The sequence below is a fragment of the Oryzias melastigma genome, linkage group LG6 (assembly GCF_002922805.2).
Source record: "Oryzias melastigma strain HK-1 linkage group LG6, ASM292280v2, whole genome shotgun sequence".
NCBI classification, from domain to species: Eukaryota; Metazoa; Chordata; class Actinopteri; order Beloniformes; family Adrianichthyidae; genus Oryzias; species Oryzias melastigma.
In genome coordinates this window covers 17,725,865-17,744,129 of record NC_050517.1, presented here as the reverse complement: position 1 = coordinate 17,744,129, position 18,265 = coordinate 17,725,865, and the positions used below count along the sequence as shown (strand labels likewise).

Below are 18,265 nucleotides of genomic sequence, written 5' to 3'. Positions count from 1 at the left end.
TCTGCAGTTATTTGTTCTAAAACTTGAACTGAATAATTTTCCCTGTTTTTTTTAATGAACAGAAAACCATATTTCAAACAAAAAAGAGAAAACCCAAACCAAGACGGAAAGTGCTGCATGGTTGGTTAGTCACCAGTTCTCCTTCACTTTCCCCCTGATGTGTGCTGAGCCCCGACATGTTCATTCGTGCCATGTTCATTCCAAGAGGAGATGCCCTCAACACAAATGAAGGATCGTTTTCAATTCTATTTACATTATTTATGAAGTAACAAATCAGAACAAAAGCTGTTTAAAGGCACCAGGCTAAAAAAACAAACCAAACCAATATGAATCAGAAATACAATTCCAAAATAATCCAGATAAGTCTATAATACAGTTCATGCTTGTAAACCAAATCTTATTTGTCACCTCATATAGGAAGCCAACAGAAATTTTTGATTTACAAAATTAATCCGTACTTTCTTCATGATGGATAAGATCCAGAATGAACAATTAAATAAAAAAAAGTATACATTTTTTGCTTGCTTTAAAATAATTTCATTTGTCAGTTTTATTTCCAAGTTTTAGACTATAAACTAGATGTTAGAATTGTTCTTTGACTTGTAACAGAACATTTTTACAGAAAATCCCAACAATGAAGCTTTTATCCTTTGAAAGACAATTTTGGAGCAAACAAACTCCTGTTTAGAGGTGTAATGTCAGGTAAACAGACTCATTGCATGAAAAATCCATAGGTGTGAAGTTTTGGAAAAAAAAATACTAAAATCTGACAAAGCGCATAATCTGGTAACCCAGCAGCAACATCAGGTCTGAAAACCATGTTTGGACCAAGAAGGCAGCAGCAAGAAACACAGCAAGAAAAAAAAAACGATTCAACGTCTATGTCGAACAAAAAATGAGAACAAGAAGCAACCACTTTGTAATTGAAACAACTTTTATTTTATCTGTAGTCTCAACAGTTTATGACCTGGGTCTTTCCTTTTTGCCCTTGTAGAGCGCCAGCAAAGACACGTTGGCCACTTTGACCACCTTGAAACGAACTCCAGGAATGTCACCCACAGCATGACCTTTACGCCCGAAACCGGCCACAAGAACCTCGTCGTTTTCCTGCAGGAACAGAAGAGGGGATTACTAATCAACAAATGGACCACCAGCTTCACATTTATAAAAGACAAAGCTGCGGTTTACCTCGATGAAGTTGAGGCAACCATCATTTGGGACGAAGGCTGTGATCTTCTTGCCGTTTTTGATCAGCTGAACTCTCACACACTTCCTGATGGCAGAGTTGGGCTGCTTAGCTTCCACACCACTGTAGAAAAACATCAGTTTAGTACATACAAAGTTTCTGAAGCCTAAGAAGAGCTCGACTGAAAAACTGCATGATCCCATGTGCGAAATTTGCAGCAGCACAGAAATCCTTCATGCCTATAGGCTCAAGCAAAAAGCAAAGAACCAAAAAAATAAAACAAAAAAAAAAAAAGGGATTTTAAGTTTAGACATGAAGTCCAGTAAAAATGAAAATGCCAGCCATGGGCCAGCCACTGAGGATTTTAAAACAATACTCACACTTTCTCCAGGACAATTCCCTTGGCGTGAGAAGCTCCTCCAAAGGGGTTGGCCTTCAGAGCGGTGCCCAGATGGGCCTTCTTGTACTGTTTGTCATGCCATTTCTGCTCACGGCGGTGATTGCGCAGTTTCCTGGCAGTACGCAGACCACGACACTTTCCTGAAAAGACGAGCAAAAGATGGAGGAAGACATTTACTAAACAACATGGCTGCATTATATCAAAAATGTGTCATATTAAATCAAAATTTGACAGGATAATTAAAACCATTGCCAACATAAACAACCCTATTGAAACAACCCAAGTAAACACAACCATTATTTAGGAAAAAAAAAAAGATTTGTTTTCCTAGAAAGCTGCAGTTCAAGTGGAAATGAAGGCATAAATTCTGACAGATGATGGGGGGGGGGTTCCTGAAGAAATGTTAGATTGCATATGTTCAATTAGCCTTACAGTTAAATACCACAAATAACATAAAGGAAGCAAATTAATACAGGTATTAACTGCAAATATCTAACAGCAACTGCTATCCAATCTTGTAAAGACTGCCTAATAAATAAAACATCAGCTACATAAACATTTATATAATGATTCAAAAGCTCAAATATTCTGAATGAGCTGAACTTTTGATACTGAGAGGTTGATCCTGCTGTAGACACGTACTAAAAACGTTCAGAAGAGTGAGTCCGAACATCAATGTTTGAGGACTTATATACTCACAAAGAAAAGTTCACATTACCGAGCAACCGCTGGGAAATAAACTAACCCGCTTCTATTAAGTAGTTGAAAAATAATAGCACAGTGACGATAAAACAGTGAGTGGAATTTACCAGGACATGTCGTTAACCCGTCGCCGCGAACGCGCTGCTACTCCCGCAAAGCATGGCGGCTCCACGTTGTGGACAACATAAAAACGTAAACGGGTAAATTTATCTTCAAATGTAACATTTCACTAACGATTTCTCAAGTAAACGTGTTCACGTGATGTTCAAAGGCTGTTCAGGAGCAAAAACGGAACGAAAGTAGCTGGATAAACGCGTATAATAGATGAAAAGTCAGACTCACCCATGACTGCGAAACGAGCTGGGATGGAAAGGAAGGACCCAGCATGCACCGCGGCAAAGACTAGTCTGAGGACCGGAGACTAGAGGTATCGACAAAGCTGCCTGAATAAATTATTTAAATATTTTTGCTCTATGTAGCAGACAAACAAGAAAACAAATAACACGCTACGTTGCCACATAGCTATGAGTTTTTGTTGTTATTATTGTTTATTTTAATTTAAATTTCGCCTTTAATCTGAAAGACGTATTATTTTGAACTGTAATCCGGCTGTGTAGGCCATTCTATAGACGTACATTTATAGTTTTAAAACAAAAATGGTGGTGAAACATCCATCAGACAGTTACTACTGTTAACAATACTACTAATACTAAAATTAATTGTACTCTTTTTGTACTGTTACACGTTAAATTCCTGCGGCTATTGTGCCAACTACTGACCGAAATAGTTCATTCATAATTATCTGTTTGTTTGGTTGTTCTCTTTCAGGGCTCTCCACGTGGAATCATTCTCATCTATTCAATCCGTTATCTGCTCCTCACTCACTCCAACTGCTTCATTTCCAATCTACTGCATCCATGGACCTCCTGCTGTTTAAATATGGCTCCATAAGGGGAAATAAAAGATGATCTGAGTAAAGAAACTTTAATGAAAACAAAAACGCTTAGAGTTGCTGGACTTTTACAACCATAAACACAATTTTAAATTGGATAAATTATACCATTTTTGAAAAACTCTAAAAGAGTTTGGAATTCGTTTCTTGCTTATCTTATGAGCTGTTCTTAGTAATTTCCGATCCTATACATCCTGGTCAATCCCAAAGAGGAGCTCAATGTCTCAATCTCTCCTACCTCTTATTATAAAAACAAAATTAAAACAACAAGAATAATTGTAGTAACAAAAATATGAATGTTATGGAATACTTTGTCTTTTTTTAATTATTTCTTTTTAATGTTTGAAATTAAGAGTAAAAGTTACAACAAAAAGCAAAAAAAAGATAATATTGTTATTATGGGACAAAATGAGTGTTATCACTAAGCTTTTATTTACTTTATTGGTAAATGCAGCACTTCCTGTTAAGAGACATTAGAACTGAAGAGAAAGAACTATGAACAAAAAAAGCATCTTGTTTAGTCCAAAAACAATTTTGAACAAACTAATGGAATTTTCTCTACTAAATTTCTCTTATGGGGCAGTTTTGTAATCCTTCATCAACTTCATCTAGATTTCTAATGTCTATCTCCTCCTTAGATGGTTCCCATCAGTTGATCATTGTGATCATCATCTATGGATGTTTAATATTTGTATTTGTAACTGCTGACATGAGGAAACACCATGTTTAATCAGTGGGCGGGGCTCCATCAACCCCTTCATCCCCTCTCTGCCCTGATTGGCTGATCCTTGAGTTGAGTTTATAGACAGTGGGCTGATTTAAGTAGATTATGATGTGAAGGGATGAGAGGAAGTGCGTGTTGGTGTGTCACACTGTGGTCCCCACAGCGATGGCTTCTCAGTGGAAATTCCTGTGCGTGCTCTTCCTGCATCTGCAGCCGTCCTTCTGCCTCCGTCTCCTCCCTGCTGACAGGTACATGAAACAGACTGCTGAGTTTTACCGTCCTGATCTCTGTGCTGGTGCTGCCTTCACCTGATTCTCTAATCTTTGACTGTTGACATATGTGGATCCAGCAGCTGTTTCCACAACCTAAATCCTTTGAGGAGCTTTACACTCAGACTTTAACCATCAGATCCTTGTTTGTGGCTTGATGAAGAAGGAAGGTGAACCATCTGTTGTGTCGTCGTCCTGCGATCAGAGTCCCTCTAAGGAACAGAATGAAACAAGAATGTTGATGTGAACAGTGTGACCAAAAGAACTGAGGACCTGCTGTCAGACCGATCTCCATCAGTGGTTGGTAAACCCCATGATAACGCATGAGGGAACTTCACCTGAACATTTACCAGATTGCTTTCTATTCCTCATCCATGTTTCCCTGTGACACCCTCATGCTTGAAATATTAATTTGTCCCTGACAGCGCTCCACTAAATCATAATGGCTTTCTGTCCCACATACATTAGCGAGCAGACAGACTCAGCTGACGGTTTCTTATGGTCCTTGTTCAGCTTACCATCCTGTAGTTTTAATCAAACTTTTAAATCAGGTTGCAGGTTTGTGTTAAAGCTCTTCTGCTGTATTCTGTCTCAGCTCCATGCTCACATTTTTTCCATTTTTTCCTATGGCATGTTTGACATTTAGCTATTTTTATTAAATAAAATGCATTTGTGGTTCTGGGCTGCAGAAAAGCACCAGTCTGTTCATGTGGTTAACCTTATTTGTGTAATTGCTCTTTTCAAGGAAATATTTTTCTGTTTCAAAAGTTTTCAATCAGAAACTTATTTTTCAAAGTTCATGAAAAAGAGCCATATTTGGAGACAGAGACACCAGTGCAGAGACAGGAAGCAGAGCTGGAGGTAGCAGAGATGAAGATGTTGAGCTTCCCTTTGGGAGTGACCAGGATGGATAGGATCAGAAAAAAAAGATGAAAGTGAAAGGATGCTGAGGTTGGAGCTACAGGAAAGACCAAAGAGGAGGTTCATGGATGAAGGAGGACATGAGTGGAGATGCAGAGGAAACCCGTGAAGAACCCTGAAGGGAGCAGTACTTCTTCACATGCCATTTATAAGCTTTAATCCAGGATTGACTGGTGAGATGATTAGAAAGTTTTCATATTGATTTAGAAATATTTAGTGAGTCTTCCTGTTTGTATTTCTCCAATAGTCGGATCATAGGAGTCACGCGCTCTATAAATCACTAACTTCTAGTAGCTAATCGTCACTGTCTGGTTGTTAAAATGAGGATGAGGGTAACGTTTAAGGTTACAAAGGGTTAATATAATCAATACCAGGCCTGATTTATAGCTAATTGTTTGCTTGTTATTGGAAGAACATGTCATTAAAGCTGCAGAATTTAGTTGTTGGAGAGCTCAAGTCCCCTGCTGTCTCTGAGGTGTCCTCTTATCTTTTGTCTTGTACAAAGTGAATAAAGGATTCTTGCATAGATTTTTGCAGACAGTCTTTTCCCTTGATGTTTTCTGGAGAGCTCTTGAATGAAAAAGAGATTTCCAAACAGTTGCAGGGCAGCCGTCATCATGTCTGATTTGCTGTCAGGTCAGCTCACTGCCTGACACACATTTGATCCTGCATCTTGCTCCAGTAATCCTCTTTGTTCCTGCTGCTTTTAGCTGCCTGAACACTTTGCATCAACCCGGCTGAAGCAGCTCCAACATGTTACAGCATCTCTGCCATTTGGAATGTACACCCCTCCTCCTATTATAGAGAGAAAAGACCAGAATTCAGGTCAAAGCGTTTGCTTCAGGGCTTCTCAGAAGAAACACGACTCAACATTTGATTTATCTTGGGAATTTTTTAGGATTTCCGTTTGTTTTTCCTGCTTAAACTCTCAAAATCTGCCAAAATCCGTCCTCCAGAGCGACTTACAACAGACCCGTCCTGCTCTGGTTCTGACTTTGGTTATTCCACACTCTGGTCATCTTTCATCAGTTTGGACTTGTGGATTCCCTCGAAACATATTTAGCAGCACATAAAGATGCATCCAGCTTTAACGGAACACAAAAACAAACTACATTTTTTCTTTGTCTAGCGGCATAAAACACAGCCGGTAATCAAACCTTTCATTTTTGCTCATCCTCAAACGGCCTTATTCCTTCTTACTCTCCTGATCATCCAGTCACAGAAGGTCAAGTTTTCATTTCAAAAGGACAAACATTGCCTCATTTTCTTTGGTCTGAACTCAGTAAACAGCAGAAATATCATGTAATAATCCCAGAATCCAAGAGCTACTGTTCTAATGATTTTGTGTTCAGGGCTTTATGTCTGGGCATCATCTTAGTGCAACACCCTCCAGACTGTGGTACAGTGGACACTAAGTGAGTTTGATTCCAAGTCCAATCATGTGTCAGGAAGGGTATCTTGGGTAAAACTTCTCCGGAGATGTGGAGCAGATCATCATGAGGAGCAGTCGTGTCATGTGTTTGACTTTACAAAAACATACAAAAACAGAGAACGTGTGTTTTTTTTTTTTTGCTTAAAGGAATTCATAAGGGAGAAGCTGATTGTTCTGGTTTTATGACAGGGAAGTGTCTGCTGGATGGAAGAACTGGCAGAAGTGTTGCTTCCATCCCAAGGATTAGAGCGAAAATTAGGAGTTTTGACTCGAGACTTCAGTCGCATTCGAAGGAACTTGATTCTTTGTGATCCGGTATCTTTTTTGGCCCATTTTCTATCCATTCATCCATCCATCCATCTTCTTAACTGCTTCATCCCTTTCGGGGTCGCGGGGTGCCGGAGCCTAACCCGGCTACTGATGGGCGAAGGCGGGGTTCACCCTGGACAGGTCTCCAGTCTGCCGCAGGGCCTCAATCACACACCCATCCACTCTCACATTCACACCTAGGGGCAATTTAGAGTCACCAATTAACCTATGAAGCATGTTTTTGGACGGTGGGAGGAAGCCGGAGTCCCCGGTGAAAACCCACGCATGCACGGGGAGAACATGCAAACTCCACACAGAAAGGTCCCAGCCGGGAGTCGAACCGGGGCCTTCTCGCTGTGAGGCAAGAGCGCTAACCACTGCGCCACCGTGCAGCCCCCCATTTTCTATCACTCTGGGATTTTTTATTTTCTTGTATAAAGTTAAAAAAAACATATCAAATACATATAATTGAAAATCTAATGGTAGCTTCAAATTAACATGGATATTTTACCTTGTCAAATAACGTGTTTCAGACACTGCGTCGGCTGTGGGAGGAGCTACCAGCTCCGTCTGTGGATGTCTCTCTTAGAATGAATGGGAGACACATGGCGTTTCATTTATGTCAAAACTCCACGCAGAAATAAGACATCTCCGCGTACGCATACAACATTCCTGGAGGACAAATCAGACCCTTTGAGCGCTTTTTCCTCCTCCACGAGCAGAAAAAGTCCTCAAGCGAGAGACTGACTACTTCCGCGTGCGTGAGTGATGCACGCACAAGCAGAATCTCAGTGAGCGTGCTGCTCTCAGCTCAGAAATGAAGGAGGAGCTGTTAATACATACATTTGAAACTGAATAAGAATAATGGGTTTTCTATAGTCAGTCAAAATGTGGTTTCTTCATTCGTCTGTATCTGCTGTATGGTCATTATTATTTTAATTTTTTCATTAATGACTGATTTTTTTAATTCATTTTTTAAATTTATTCATTTATTTGTTTTATTCATTATTTTGTGTTAAAATAAAGATATTTGTGAACATTGGAATGTTTTAGCTGCGCTTTTCTTGTGGAAATCCTAATGCGGCCTTCATCCAGACTCTGCTTCCAGTGGTCCCCAGATAAACAGAGTTTGAGACCCCTGTTCTAAATTATTGATCCTGGTGAACAGGTATACTTTCCGTTGCCATGGCGATGCTTTAGCTCCTGACAAGTGTGAAAACAGGTGGTGAACCAAACGGAGAGCTGGAGTAAGGAAAAGTTGAACAGGTCATTGAACCAAGAGGTCAAAGATCAACAGAAAACAGATTGAAACTTATGAAAAAGAACAAACCTCAGTTTGAGTTCATCTGATGTGTTGGATTTACTCCAAACCTTGAAACCAGCATTAAACCGTTGAAAAAAACAACTTTATTTTAATCCTTCATGTCAGAGAAAACAGGTTCAATTATGCAGGCTGATACTTCAAAAATAACAATAGTAAACTTACGGGCATATCTGCTGTTTGGAGTTGGCTATTTTCATTTCTTTCCCAGTGTCCAACTTGGGTTGAAGACCCAGCAGTGAAGTTTTTATGTACCAGACTGAACACATTGGTAAGACACTAATCCAGTGGGTCACCAGCTGGGTCAGCAGACTAACCAGACAGAATCTGTACTGGTTTACTGCTGTCATCAGCCCTGATTGTCGTGAAGATTTCTGTATATTATATTGAATAATGAATAAACCAAATGCAGTCATATTTATGATGCTGTTATAGCAACAGGCTAAATCTAAAAAAACTAGATTAACATAAAGAAACTAGGAAATGCCCACATTCATTAACAAGCAGATTTATCTTCTATAAAAACAGAAAAATGGCTCACCACTCTCATGGACGCACACTTGAGATTATAAAACCAAACTGATCTGAAACATTGCTGTTCTGCTGCTCTGTTTACTTTCGATTTCAAGATTGGTCTGCTGGCATGGCGGTAAGAGTGACACGCTTTACCTAAGCTCGCCCCGGATTGTGGAAGATATATACATTTTGGGACTGATATACTTATCCCCATTGAAGACATATTCGATTTGAATGCTTTTAGTAACATCAAACCTCTCAGTGTGCCGAGACAACATTGTCTAAGAATGAAAAAAAGCCGATGCTAAGCTAGCTACAGCGCTACAAACAAACACCTGTGACCACGACTACACCCAGATGGAGGTAGGCAGCAACATGAAAAGGAAACCTGCTCCGAGTACTCCTACTAAAGCTTCTGCTCTGCCACAAAAGATGAAACCTGTTCAAGAGCCTGCAGTCTCTCAGAATGAAGCTCTAATCACCGCCATTGAAAAATTAACCTGCAAAATTGAGGACTTTGGTCACCAGCTAAAAGAAAACTCCGTCATGGTAGCAAATATCTCTCGACTTGTGGAAATGAATGCAGCTGAGATTAAAGAATGCACGGTTAAAATTAAAGAAATGGAAAAAGAAGTTCCACAACTTGTTAAAGAAAACAAAGAGCTGAAAGAAAAAGTAGCTGAAATAGAACGCTACAAATGCGATGGAACCTAAAAAACTCAAGGATTAAAAGAAAAAGACGACGAGAACATCCGAGAAGTCATCATCAGTATCCTGTCCAAGATCGTTCCGGGAGTGGAATGAGAGGATGGACACTGTGGTGGATTTGGTTCATCGGTTGGGGAGAAAGGAGGAGGGCAGACATCGACAGGTCATCATGCAGTTTGTTATGAGACACCACCGAGACGCCATCTGGAGAAAAACCAAGAACTGTTCAGCATGTAAGAATCTGGGAATCGTCTTCAAGAAAGATTTCTGCAAGGCTGACAGAGAGGCCCGAGCAGCGGCCTGGCCAAAGATGGAGGAAGCCCGAGCAGCGGGGAAACGTGTACTACAGAGGCCAGGTGGGCTCCATCGAGGGCATCAGGGTCCGTCTAGATTGAACTGATTCAATATAACGGTCCAAAGTTCGTTTTCATTTCAAAATAGAAATAGTTCAGTTTATTCATAAACGTTTTTGTTGTCTCTGATAATCCTCAAATTATTTTATGATAATCCAAGTCTTTACTAATGGTTTGGAATTTTTCTTTTGGGGTTAAGCCTCAGTCTTCAAAGAAATAGTTTTAGGGGCATCACCAACACTTCTAGTTCCAGCTTCTTTAGCTCTAAGTATCCTTTTGTGTTATTTGTATATTTGTTGTTTTTTTATGTCTTTGTCACATTCGCTGAGTTCTTTTGTTACGCTAAATGCTAGGGGTCTGAGAAATTCTGTTAAAAGAAAATCTGTATTTTTGTTTTGTAAGAATCAAAGAGCTCAGTGTTTCCTTCTGCAGGAAACTCATTCCAGTGAAAGTGACGAAACATTCTGGTCTAATTTGTGGGGCGATAAAATCTACTTCAGTCATGGCAGTAACAGGTCAGCAGGTGTCGCTATACTACTGAATAATTTTCCAGGGAAACTGTTAACAGTGAGAAGGGATGATTCAGGTCGATGGATCATTTGCGTTTTTCACCTTGATGAGTGTTTTCTGATACTAGGTAATGTTTATGGCTATAATTCTGATGCCCAAAAGAAATTAACGTTTTCCCAGTTGATTGACACATTTAAAGACCTTAGACAGAGATATCCTGTTCAAATACGAATAATTGGGGGTGATTGTATTATGGTGGAAGATGATTGGCTGGATAGATCTCCATCTGTGTTTCTGAATCACCATTATAATCCAATATTACTTAACTTCTGCACAGAACTACACCTATTGGATGTCTGGCGTAGAGATAACCCTGATGCTCGAGCCTTTACCTGGTTTAAACCAGATGGTACAGCTAAATCTCGGTTAGACTTTTGGCTAGTCTCAGATGATGGTCAGAGTTTTGTCCCGAAAACATTTCAGCTGCTCCGCTAACGGATCACAGTATGATCAGACTTTCCATCCATCCTCCAAACCCCCAACCTAGAAATAAAGGCTACTGGAAATTTAATTCTAATCTTCTTAACGATGATACATATTGTCAAGATGTCATTAGTACAATTAATAAAATTTGTAGGGAGGCTCAATTCACATCTTATAGGGGTAGATGGGAATTTTTTAAATATAAGGTACGCCAAATCTCCATTACTAGAAGCAAACAGTTGAGTGAACAATATAAACTGAAGGAAGAAGAAATTATTAAAGAAATAAATTCAATTTGTCACAATGTGGACTCAGACGAAAATCATAAACAGAGATTGATCCTCTTGCAATCCTCCTTTGATGAAATGTATACAAATAAAGCCAAAGGAGCGTATATCAGGTCCAGAGCAAGATGGGTAGAGGAGGGAGAGAAAAGTTCAGTGTACTTCTGTAGACTGGAAAAAAGGAGACAAGAACGGAACAGTGTTAAAGCTTTGTTAATTATGTGGATGTGGAGTGCACAGATCCTTCAGCAATTACAAAAGAAATATTCCAGTTCTGCAAGGAGCTGTACTCATCCTCTTACTCCCATCATGATGCTGTAGCCTTTATGAATCAGATCAAACATTTGGTCCCTAAAATAGATGATGCCTGCAGAGAGCTCTGTGAGCCAGAGATCACCATGTCAGAAGTAGAAGATGCTGTGAGGTGCTCAGCTTTGGACAAATCTCCAGGTTCAGATGGGCTGACTGCTAATTTTTATAGACATTTCTGGGAACATGTGAAAGACCTCCTCTTCCTGACACTGAAATAAATAACTAATTCGCACATTTTACCAACCACTATGAAGCAAGGCGCCATCACTCTTATCCCTAAACCTGGCAAAGATCCTCGACTAATTGATAATCTGAGACCAATAACCCTGCTCAATAATGATTATAAAATCTTAACCCACATTTTTCCCATCAGAATGAAAACTGGGATCTCCCAGATTATTTCTGACACACAATCTGGCTGCTTAAAAGGGCGTTCAATTCATAATAATATCCGACTCATATTGGACCTGTTAGATGACAACCATCTGATTGAAGACGAAGGCTTCATCTTGTTTCTTGATTTCTTCAAAGCCTTCGACAGTGTAGAGCATCAATTCATGTTTCAAACTCTAGATTTTTTTGGTTTTGGACCCAACTTTATACATTTAATCAAAACATTTTATAGCGATACAAATAGTGTCAATTCATTACCACATGGGACCTCACAGAGATTACCTATTAACAAAGGAGTTAAACAGGGTTGTCCTATCTCTCCCTTACTCTTCATTGCAGCAGCTGAAATGTTATCAATTTTTATAAGAAACTCAAATTTTGAGAAACTTAATGTTTTAGGTCAGCAACTTGCAATCACTCAGTTTGCTGACGACACAGCAATTTTTATGAAAGACAGCAGTCAGATTCCTATGATTCTAGACTCAATAAATTCTTTCTCCAAAGCTTCTGGTTTGAAACTCAATCTGACAAAATGTGAGTTATTGCCGTTAAAAGACTCCACTCTAACATCAATTAATAACATTCCAGTTAAATCCAAAGTTAAATATTTGGGTGTCCACTTAACCAAAGATACCAAAATATCAGAGGATCTGAACTTTTGTAAAACTATAGATAAATGCAAATTAAACCTAAATTTGTGGTCTAAACGTGATATTTCTATTCTGGGTAGAGTTTTTCTAGTGAAGATGGAATCCCTGTGAAGAGTAATCTACCCAGCACACTCTTTATCCTTCCCCAAATCAGCAATTAAAGCCATAAATCAAGCTAATTTTAAGTACATTTGGAAATACAAAACTCATTATATCAGAAAAAGTGTAATGCTAACAGAATATGAAGAGGGAGGGCTTAAAGCTATTGATGTTGAATGTTTGGATGGCACAATTAAAATCAACTGGCTGAGATCCTTCTTTAAAAAAGGGTTTCTGGTTTCAGTTTCCCTCCAAAATATTCAGTGATGTAGGTGGAATCAACTTCCTGCTGAAATGTGACTATGACCCGAAGAAACTGCCAATCAAACTTTCTGCCTTTCATCAACAAGTTTTATTATATTGGAAACTCATCTATAAACACAATTTATGTCTTACGAAGAAACAAATCTTTGTTTCACGATGACTGGCTGTCTAAAGGGATATGGTCTGTCTTGCATTTACTAGATCATTCTGGAAATATTTTAACATTTGAGGACTTTTACTCTAAATTTCAGTTGTCTGATCGGAAACAATATGATACTGTGATCAAAGCCCTTCCTCTGTCGTTGATCCAATTATCTCAAAATTTACTCTTACACAAAGTTCAATTAACACTTCCTTCTCTGCTATTAAACGGACAGCCTGTTACGAAAACAGAATTACCCAACACTTTTATATGGAATTTGTTTGTCAAAGAACTTTTTCAAACATCTTATCAGAAAAGAAACATATCTAAACACTTTCCTAAAGAAGAGGTGATTGAATTGAGATCTAAATTCCTTAAATTTTCTATTTCACCAAAAATAAAAGAGGTTCATTTTAAAATAATCAATGATATTTATCCATCCAAGGAATTTTGAGACACCGATTTGGCTTTGATGAGAACGGTTGTAGTTTTTGTTTAAATGACATTGAGACTGTGGATCATTTATTCTTTAACTGTAGAGTTATTAATACATTTTGGGAAGAGTTTTGTTTTTGGTTTTCTTCTAAAATTGCAGCTCCAGTTCATTTGGATGTGAAAAATGTTTTATATGGGGTGGTGAACTCTAACAGACCAGAAAATATTGTTCTTAATGTCCTACTATTGCAAGGAAAGTTTTTTATTCATAAAAACAAATTTTTAAAGACCAAACCACTTTTTAGTACTTTTCACAAGGAGCTCTGTTTTTATTTTCAGTCTCTTAATTATATGAAAAATAAAAATAGCTTGAAAATACTTAGTTTGGTTAAGGGTTACAAACTTAATCCATGTATGTATGTATTGATGTATGGATGGATGGATGGAAGGATGGATGGGTTGATTGATGGATTGATGGAAGGATGGACAGATGGATGGATTAATGGATGGATGAATAGATGGATGGATGACGGATGGATGGATTAACAGATGGGTAGATGGACAGATGGATAAATAGATGCATGTATGTATGTATGGATGCATGGATGGATTAATAGATGGGTGGGTTGATGGATTGGATCCTTTAGCGAGTTAATGGATCTTTTGGATTGACGAGTGAGTCAGAATCAGTTTGTCTCTTTATAAAAACATCAATATGACTAAACCAGGGTGACAGTGGCTCAGGTGGTAGAGCGGGTCGGCCAATGATCGAAGGATAGGCGGTTCGATTCCGGCTCCCGCCAGCCAAGTGTCGTTGTGTCCTTGGGCAAGGCACTTAACCTTGCTTGCCTCCAGTGTGGCTCCACTGGTGTGAGAATGCGTATGAATGTTCCGGTGATGGTCTGATGGTCAGAGGCGCCGTAGGCGCGTACTGGCAGCCACGCCTCTGTCAGCCTGCCCCAGGGCAGCTGTGGCTACAGTAGTAGTTCACCATCACCAAGTATGAATGATGTGTGAATGAATGAATAATGGATGCACAATGTAAGCGCTTTGAGTGTCCTGAAAAGCGCAGATAAATCTAATCCATTATTAATGAATACCCCTAACTAAAGTTAAATTGTCATTTATGTTTTTTTTTGTTTATATGTTCTATTATGTTAAATCCTATATATGTTGTTTTATGTATGATTAATATGTTATGTTGGATAATTGTGGTTGTTGTCATTTGTAATGCTGCTGATGATAGCACAACTCTGTAATGTATTTGTTGTCAATAAAAAAAAAAATAAAATAAAATAAAAAAAAACTTTCGGTTTCAACTTATCCTTTTTAATACTTAAAAAACGTCCACGCCCTCTAGAGGCGAACTTGAGAGCAACACCTCAGTCCATCTTCAGAACACTGATGCTTTAAATTCACTCCGTCAAACAATGTCCTTTTGAATCTGTGACGAGCACTAAAACACCTGGAATATTCACTTTGGTTTGAGTTTAAAACAGTTGTTTTAAATGTCATTGATGTGTAATGGATGACACTAGACTGGAAAAAACAGTGTTATTAATGCATCCGTTCTTTCTGTTTTCAGCTTTGTTTCATCTGTCCATGGTAAGATACATCCATCCATTTATCCATCCAACCACTAATCCATCTGTTTATCTATTAGTCTATCTAACCACCCATCAATTATTCTGTCCATCCCTTCATCCATTAACCCCCCAAAACATCCATCCAAATCAACCCATCCACTTTTTAAATTACACATCCATCCATCCATCGATCAGGTTTGGATTCAAGATGAACAGAAAAAAATCCAATTTGAAGTAGTAATAATCCTCTCACCACATAGTAAACAAGGACCGTCATCTGGAGATAGATTTTCAAAAATAATCATGTTTCCTTTATTTCCAGATGGAGGTGTAAGTGGACGGAGGGAGGGGAAAGCTTTGGTATTTTCTTTTTTAAGTCAGCCCAGGTTTTCTTTGATTTCAGGATTGTTGGAGCAGCAGTTCCCTCACTGTGTGTTTGTGCTTCTCTTCAGCATCACTTTCAGTCTTCAGCAGCGTCGCAGAGGAAACTGCTTCAGATGAATGGAGCTCCCCTGTCACCGCTGAAGGTTTGAGCCCCACATGAATGTGAGACAGGTCTTCAGCCCGGCTCCCCAGGATCCCTGCAGATATCGCTGCTTGATTAATTTAATTGGTTCATTCCAGATTCTGACTGTTCAGGTCATCAGTAGCTATGAACAAATGCATTTACTCAAATCAAGCAAGCAAATTTTCACATTTGCATTAAAACATTGACAGAAAATGGTTTGATTCCAACTTTCAGATTTTTAGAATATATATTGATGAGTGGATGTTAGCTGAATAAACGGACGGACGGACTGATGGACGGACGGACGGACGGACGGACGGACGGACGGACGGACGGACGGACGGACGGATGGATGGATGGATGGTTTGATGGATGGATGGATTAACAGATGGGTAGATGGATAGATGACAGACAGATGTATGTATGTATGGACGGATGGATGGGTGGAAGGATGGATGGATGGTTTGATGGATGGATGGATGGATTAACAGATGGGTAGATGGATAGATGCACAGTCAGATGTGTGGATAGATGGATGGTTTGATGGATTGATTGATGGATGGATGGATGACAGATGGATGGATGGATGGATGGGTTGATGTATGGATGGATGGATTAAGAGATGGGTAGATGGACAGACAGATATGTGGATAGATGGATGGTTTGATGGATGGGTTGATGTATGGATGGATGGATGGAAGGATGGATGGGTTGATTGATGGATTGATGGAAGGATGGACGGATGGATGGATTAATGGATGGATGAATAGATGGATGGATGACGGATGGATGGATTAACAGATGGGTAGATGGACAGATGGACAAATAGATGCATGTATGTATGTATGGATGCATAGATGGATTAATAGATGGGTGGGTTGATGGAAGGATGGATGGAAGGATGGTTTGATGGATGGATGGAATAATGGATGGATAGATGGACAGACAGAAGTATGGATGATGGATAAATTGATGGATGAATGGACTGAAGGGTGGATGATGGATAATGGCTCGATGATGGATGAATGGCTGGACAGACAGATGTGTGGATGGATGGATTGTTTGATGGATGGATGGTTTGATGGATGGCTGGATGGATGACGGATGGATGGAAGGATGGATGGGTTGATGGATGGATGGATGGTAGGATGGATGGATGGTTTGATGGATGGGTTGATGGATGGATGGATGGATGGATGGATGGATGGATGGATGGAAGGATGGATGGTTTGATGGATGGATGGATTAATAGATGGATGGATGGATGGATAGATGGATTAACAGATGGGTAGATGGATAGATGGACTGACAGGATGGATGGATGGTTTGATGGGTGGATGGATGGATGGGTTGATGGATGGATGGATGACGGATGGGTGGATGGATGGATGGATGGATGACGGATGGATGGATGGATTAATAGATGGATGGATGGATGACAGATGGATAGATGGATTAACAGATGGGTAGACGGATAGATGGACAGACAGATGTATGTATGAATGGATGACAGATGGATAGATGGATTAAAAGATGGGTTGATGGATGGATGGATGACAGATGGATGGATGGATTAATAGATGAGTAGACGGATAGATAGACAGACAGAAGTATGGATGATGGATAAATTGATGGATGGATGGACTGAGGGGTGGATGATGGATAATGGCTCGATGAATGAATATCAGTGTCCAAATTTGAAAGGAATTAAGAAGTTTGGATGGATGGATGGATGGATGACGGATGGATGGATTAACAGATGGGTAGATGGATGGATGACAGACAGATGTATGTATGTATGGATGGATTGATGGGTGGACGGATGGATAGATGGTTTGATGGATGGATGGATTAACAGATGGGTAGATGGATAGATGGACAGTCAGATGTGTGGATAGATGGATGGTTTGATGGATTGATTGATGGATGGATGGATGACAGATGGATGGATGGATGGATGGGTTGATGTATGGATGGATGGATTAAGAGATGGGTAGATGGACAGACAGATGTGTGGATAGATGGATGGTTTGATGGATGGATGGGTTGATGTATGGATGGATGGATGCAAGGATGGATGGGTTGATTGATGGATTGATGGAAGGATGGATGGATGGATGGATTAATGGATGGATGAATAGATGGATGGATGACGGATGGATGGATTAACAGATGGGTAGATGGACAGATGGACAAATAGATGCATGTATGTATGTATGGATGCATGGATGGATTAATAGATGGGTGGGTTGATGGAAGGATGGATGGAAGGATGGTTTGATGGATGGATGGAATAATGGATGGATAGATGGACAGACAGAAGTATGGATGATGGATAAATGGATGGATGGATGGACTGAGGGGGGGATGATGGATAATGGCTCGATGATGGATGAATGGCTGGACAGACAGATGTGTGGATGGATGGATTGTTTGATGGATGGATGGTTTGATGGATGGCTGGATGGATGACAGATGGATGGAAGGATGGATGGGTTGATGGATGGATGGATGGAAGGATGGATGGATGGTTTGATGGATGGGTTGATGGATGGATGGAAGGATGGATGGATGGATGGTTTGATGGATGGATGGATTAATAGATGGATGGATGGATGGATAGATGGATTAACAGATGGGTAGATGGATAGATGGACTGACAGGATGGATGGATGGTTTGATGGGTGGATGGATGGATGGATGGGTTGATGGATGGATGGATGACGGATGGATGGATGGATTAATAGATGGGTAGACGGATAGATGGACTGACAGGATGGATGGATGGTTTGATGGGTGGATGGAT

General features: G+C 39.7%; 2 protein-coding genes and 1 long non-coding RNA gene across 4 annotated transcripts in view; 1 reads left to right on the top strand and 2 right to left on the bottom strand.

The window, feature by feature from the left end:
• Window positions 1-916: 916 nt before the first annotated feature.
• rps23 (ribosomal protein S23) lies at window positions 917-2,769 on the bottom strand. Its single transcript, XM_024281216.1, has 4 exons — window positions 2,631-2,769; window positions 1,567-1,726; window positions 1,189-1,309; window positions 917-1,107 (listed from the first exon to the last, which is right to left on the bottom strand). Exons 1-4 carry the CDS (start codon window positions 2,632-2,634, stop codon window positions 961-963), a joined length of 432 nt encoding a protein of 143 aa, XP_024136984.1. The 5' UTR covers window positions 2,635-2,769; the 3' UTR covers window positions 917-960.
• Window positions 2,770-4,078: 1,309 nt separating this feature from the next.
• Window positions 4,079-9,059, bottom strand: LOC112152014. Of its 2 annotated transcripts, XR_004948042.1 has the most exons (6): window positions 8,758-9,059; window positions 8,382-8,590; window positions 8,226-8,266; window positions 7,407-8,137; window positions 4,273-4,445; window positions 4,079-4,202 (listed from the first exon to the last, which is right to left on the bottom strand). It is a non-coding gene; the product is annotated as an uncharacterized LOC112152014 (long non-coding RNA). The 2 variants fall into 2 exon arrangements; XR_002920213.2 differs by lacking the exon at window positions 4,079-4,202 and having other exon boundaries at window positions 4,203-4,445.
• Window positions 4,123-18,265, top strand: part of LOC112152006 (V-type proton ATPase subunit S1) — a 31,311-nt gene continuing 17,168 nt past the window's right edge. The window contains exons 1-4 of the mRNA XM_024281206.2: window positions 4,123-4,212; window positions 14,951-14,970; window positions 15,274-15,311; window positions 15,404-15,478. Coding sequence (XP_024136974.1) covers window positions 4,130-4,212; window positions 14,951-14,970; window positions 15,274-15,311; window positions 15,404-15,478 — 216 coding nt within the window. The 5' untranslated portion in view covers window positions 4,123-4,129. The remainder of the gene's footprint in view (window positions 4,213-14,950; window positions 14,971-15,273; window positions 15,312-15,403; window positions 15,479-18,265) is intronic.

Coding starts and splice junctions, on each gene's coding strand:
- rps23 (XM_024281216.1), bottom strand. Junction 1,310..1,566: donor GGAATTGTCCTGGAGAAAGT/GTGAGTATTGTT, acceptor GTTTTTCTACAG/TGGTGTGGAAGCTAAGCAGC. Junction 1,108..1,188: donor GTTGCCTCAACTTCATCGAG/GTAAACCGCAGC, acceptor CTGTTCCTGCAG/GAAAACGACGAGGTTCTTGT.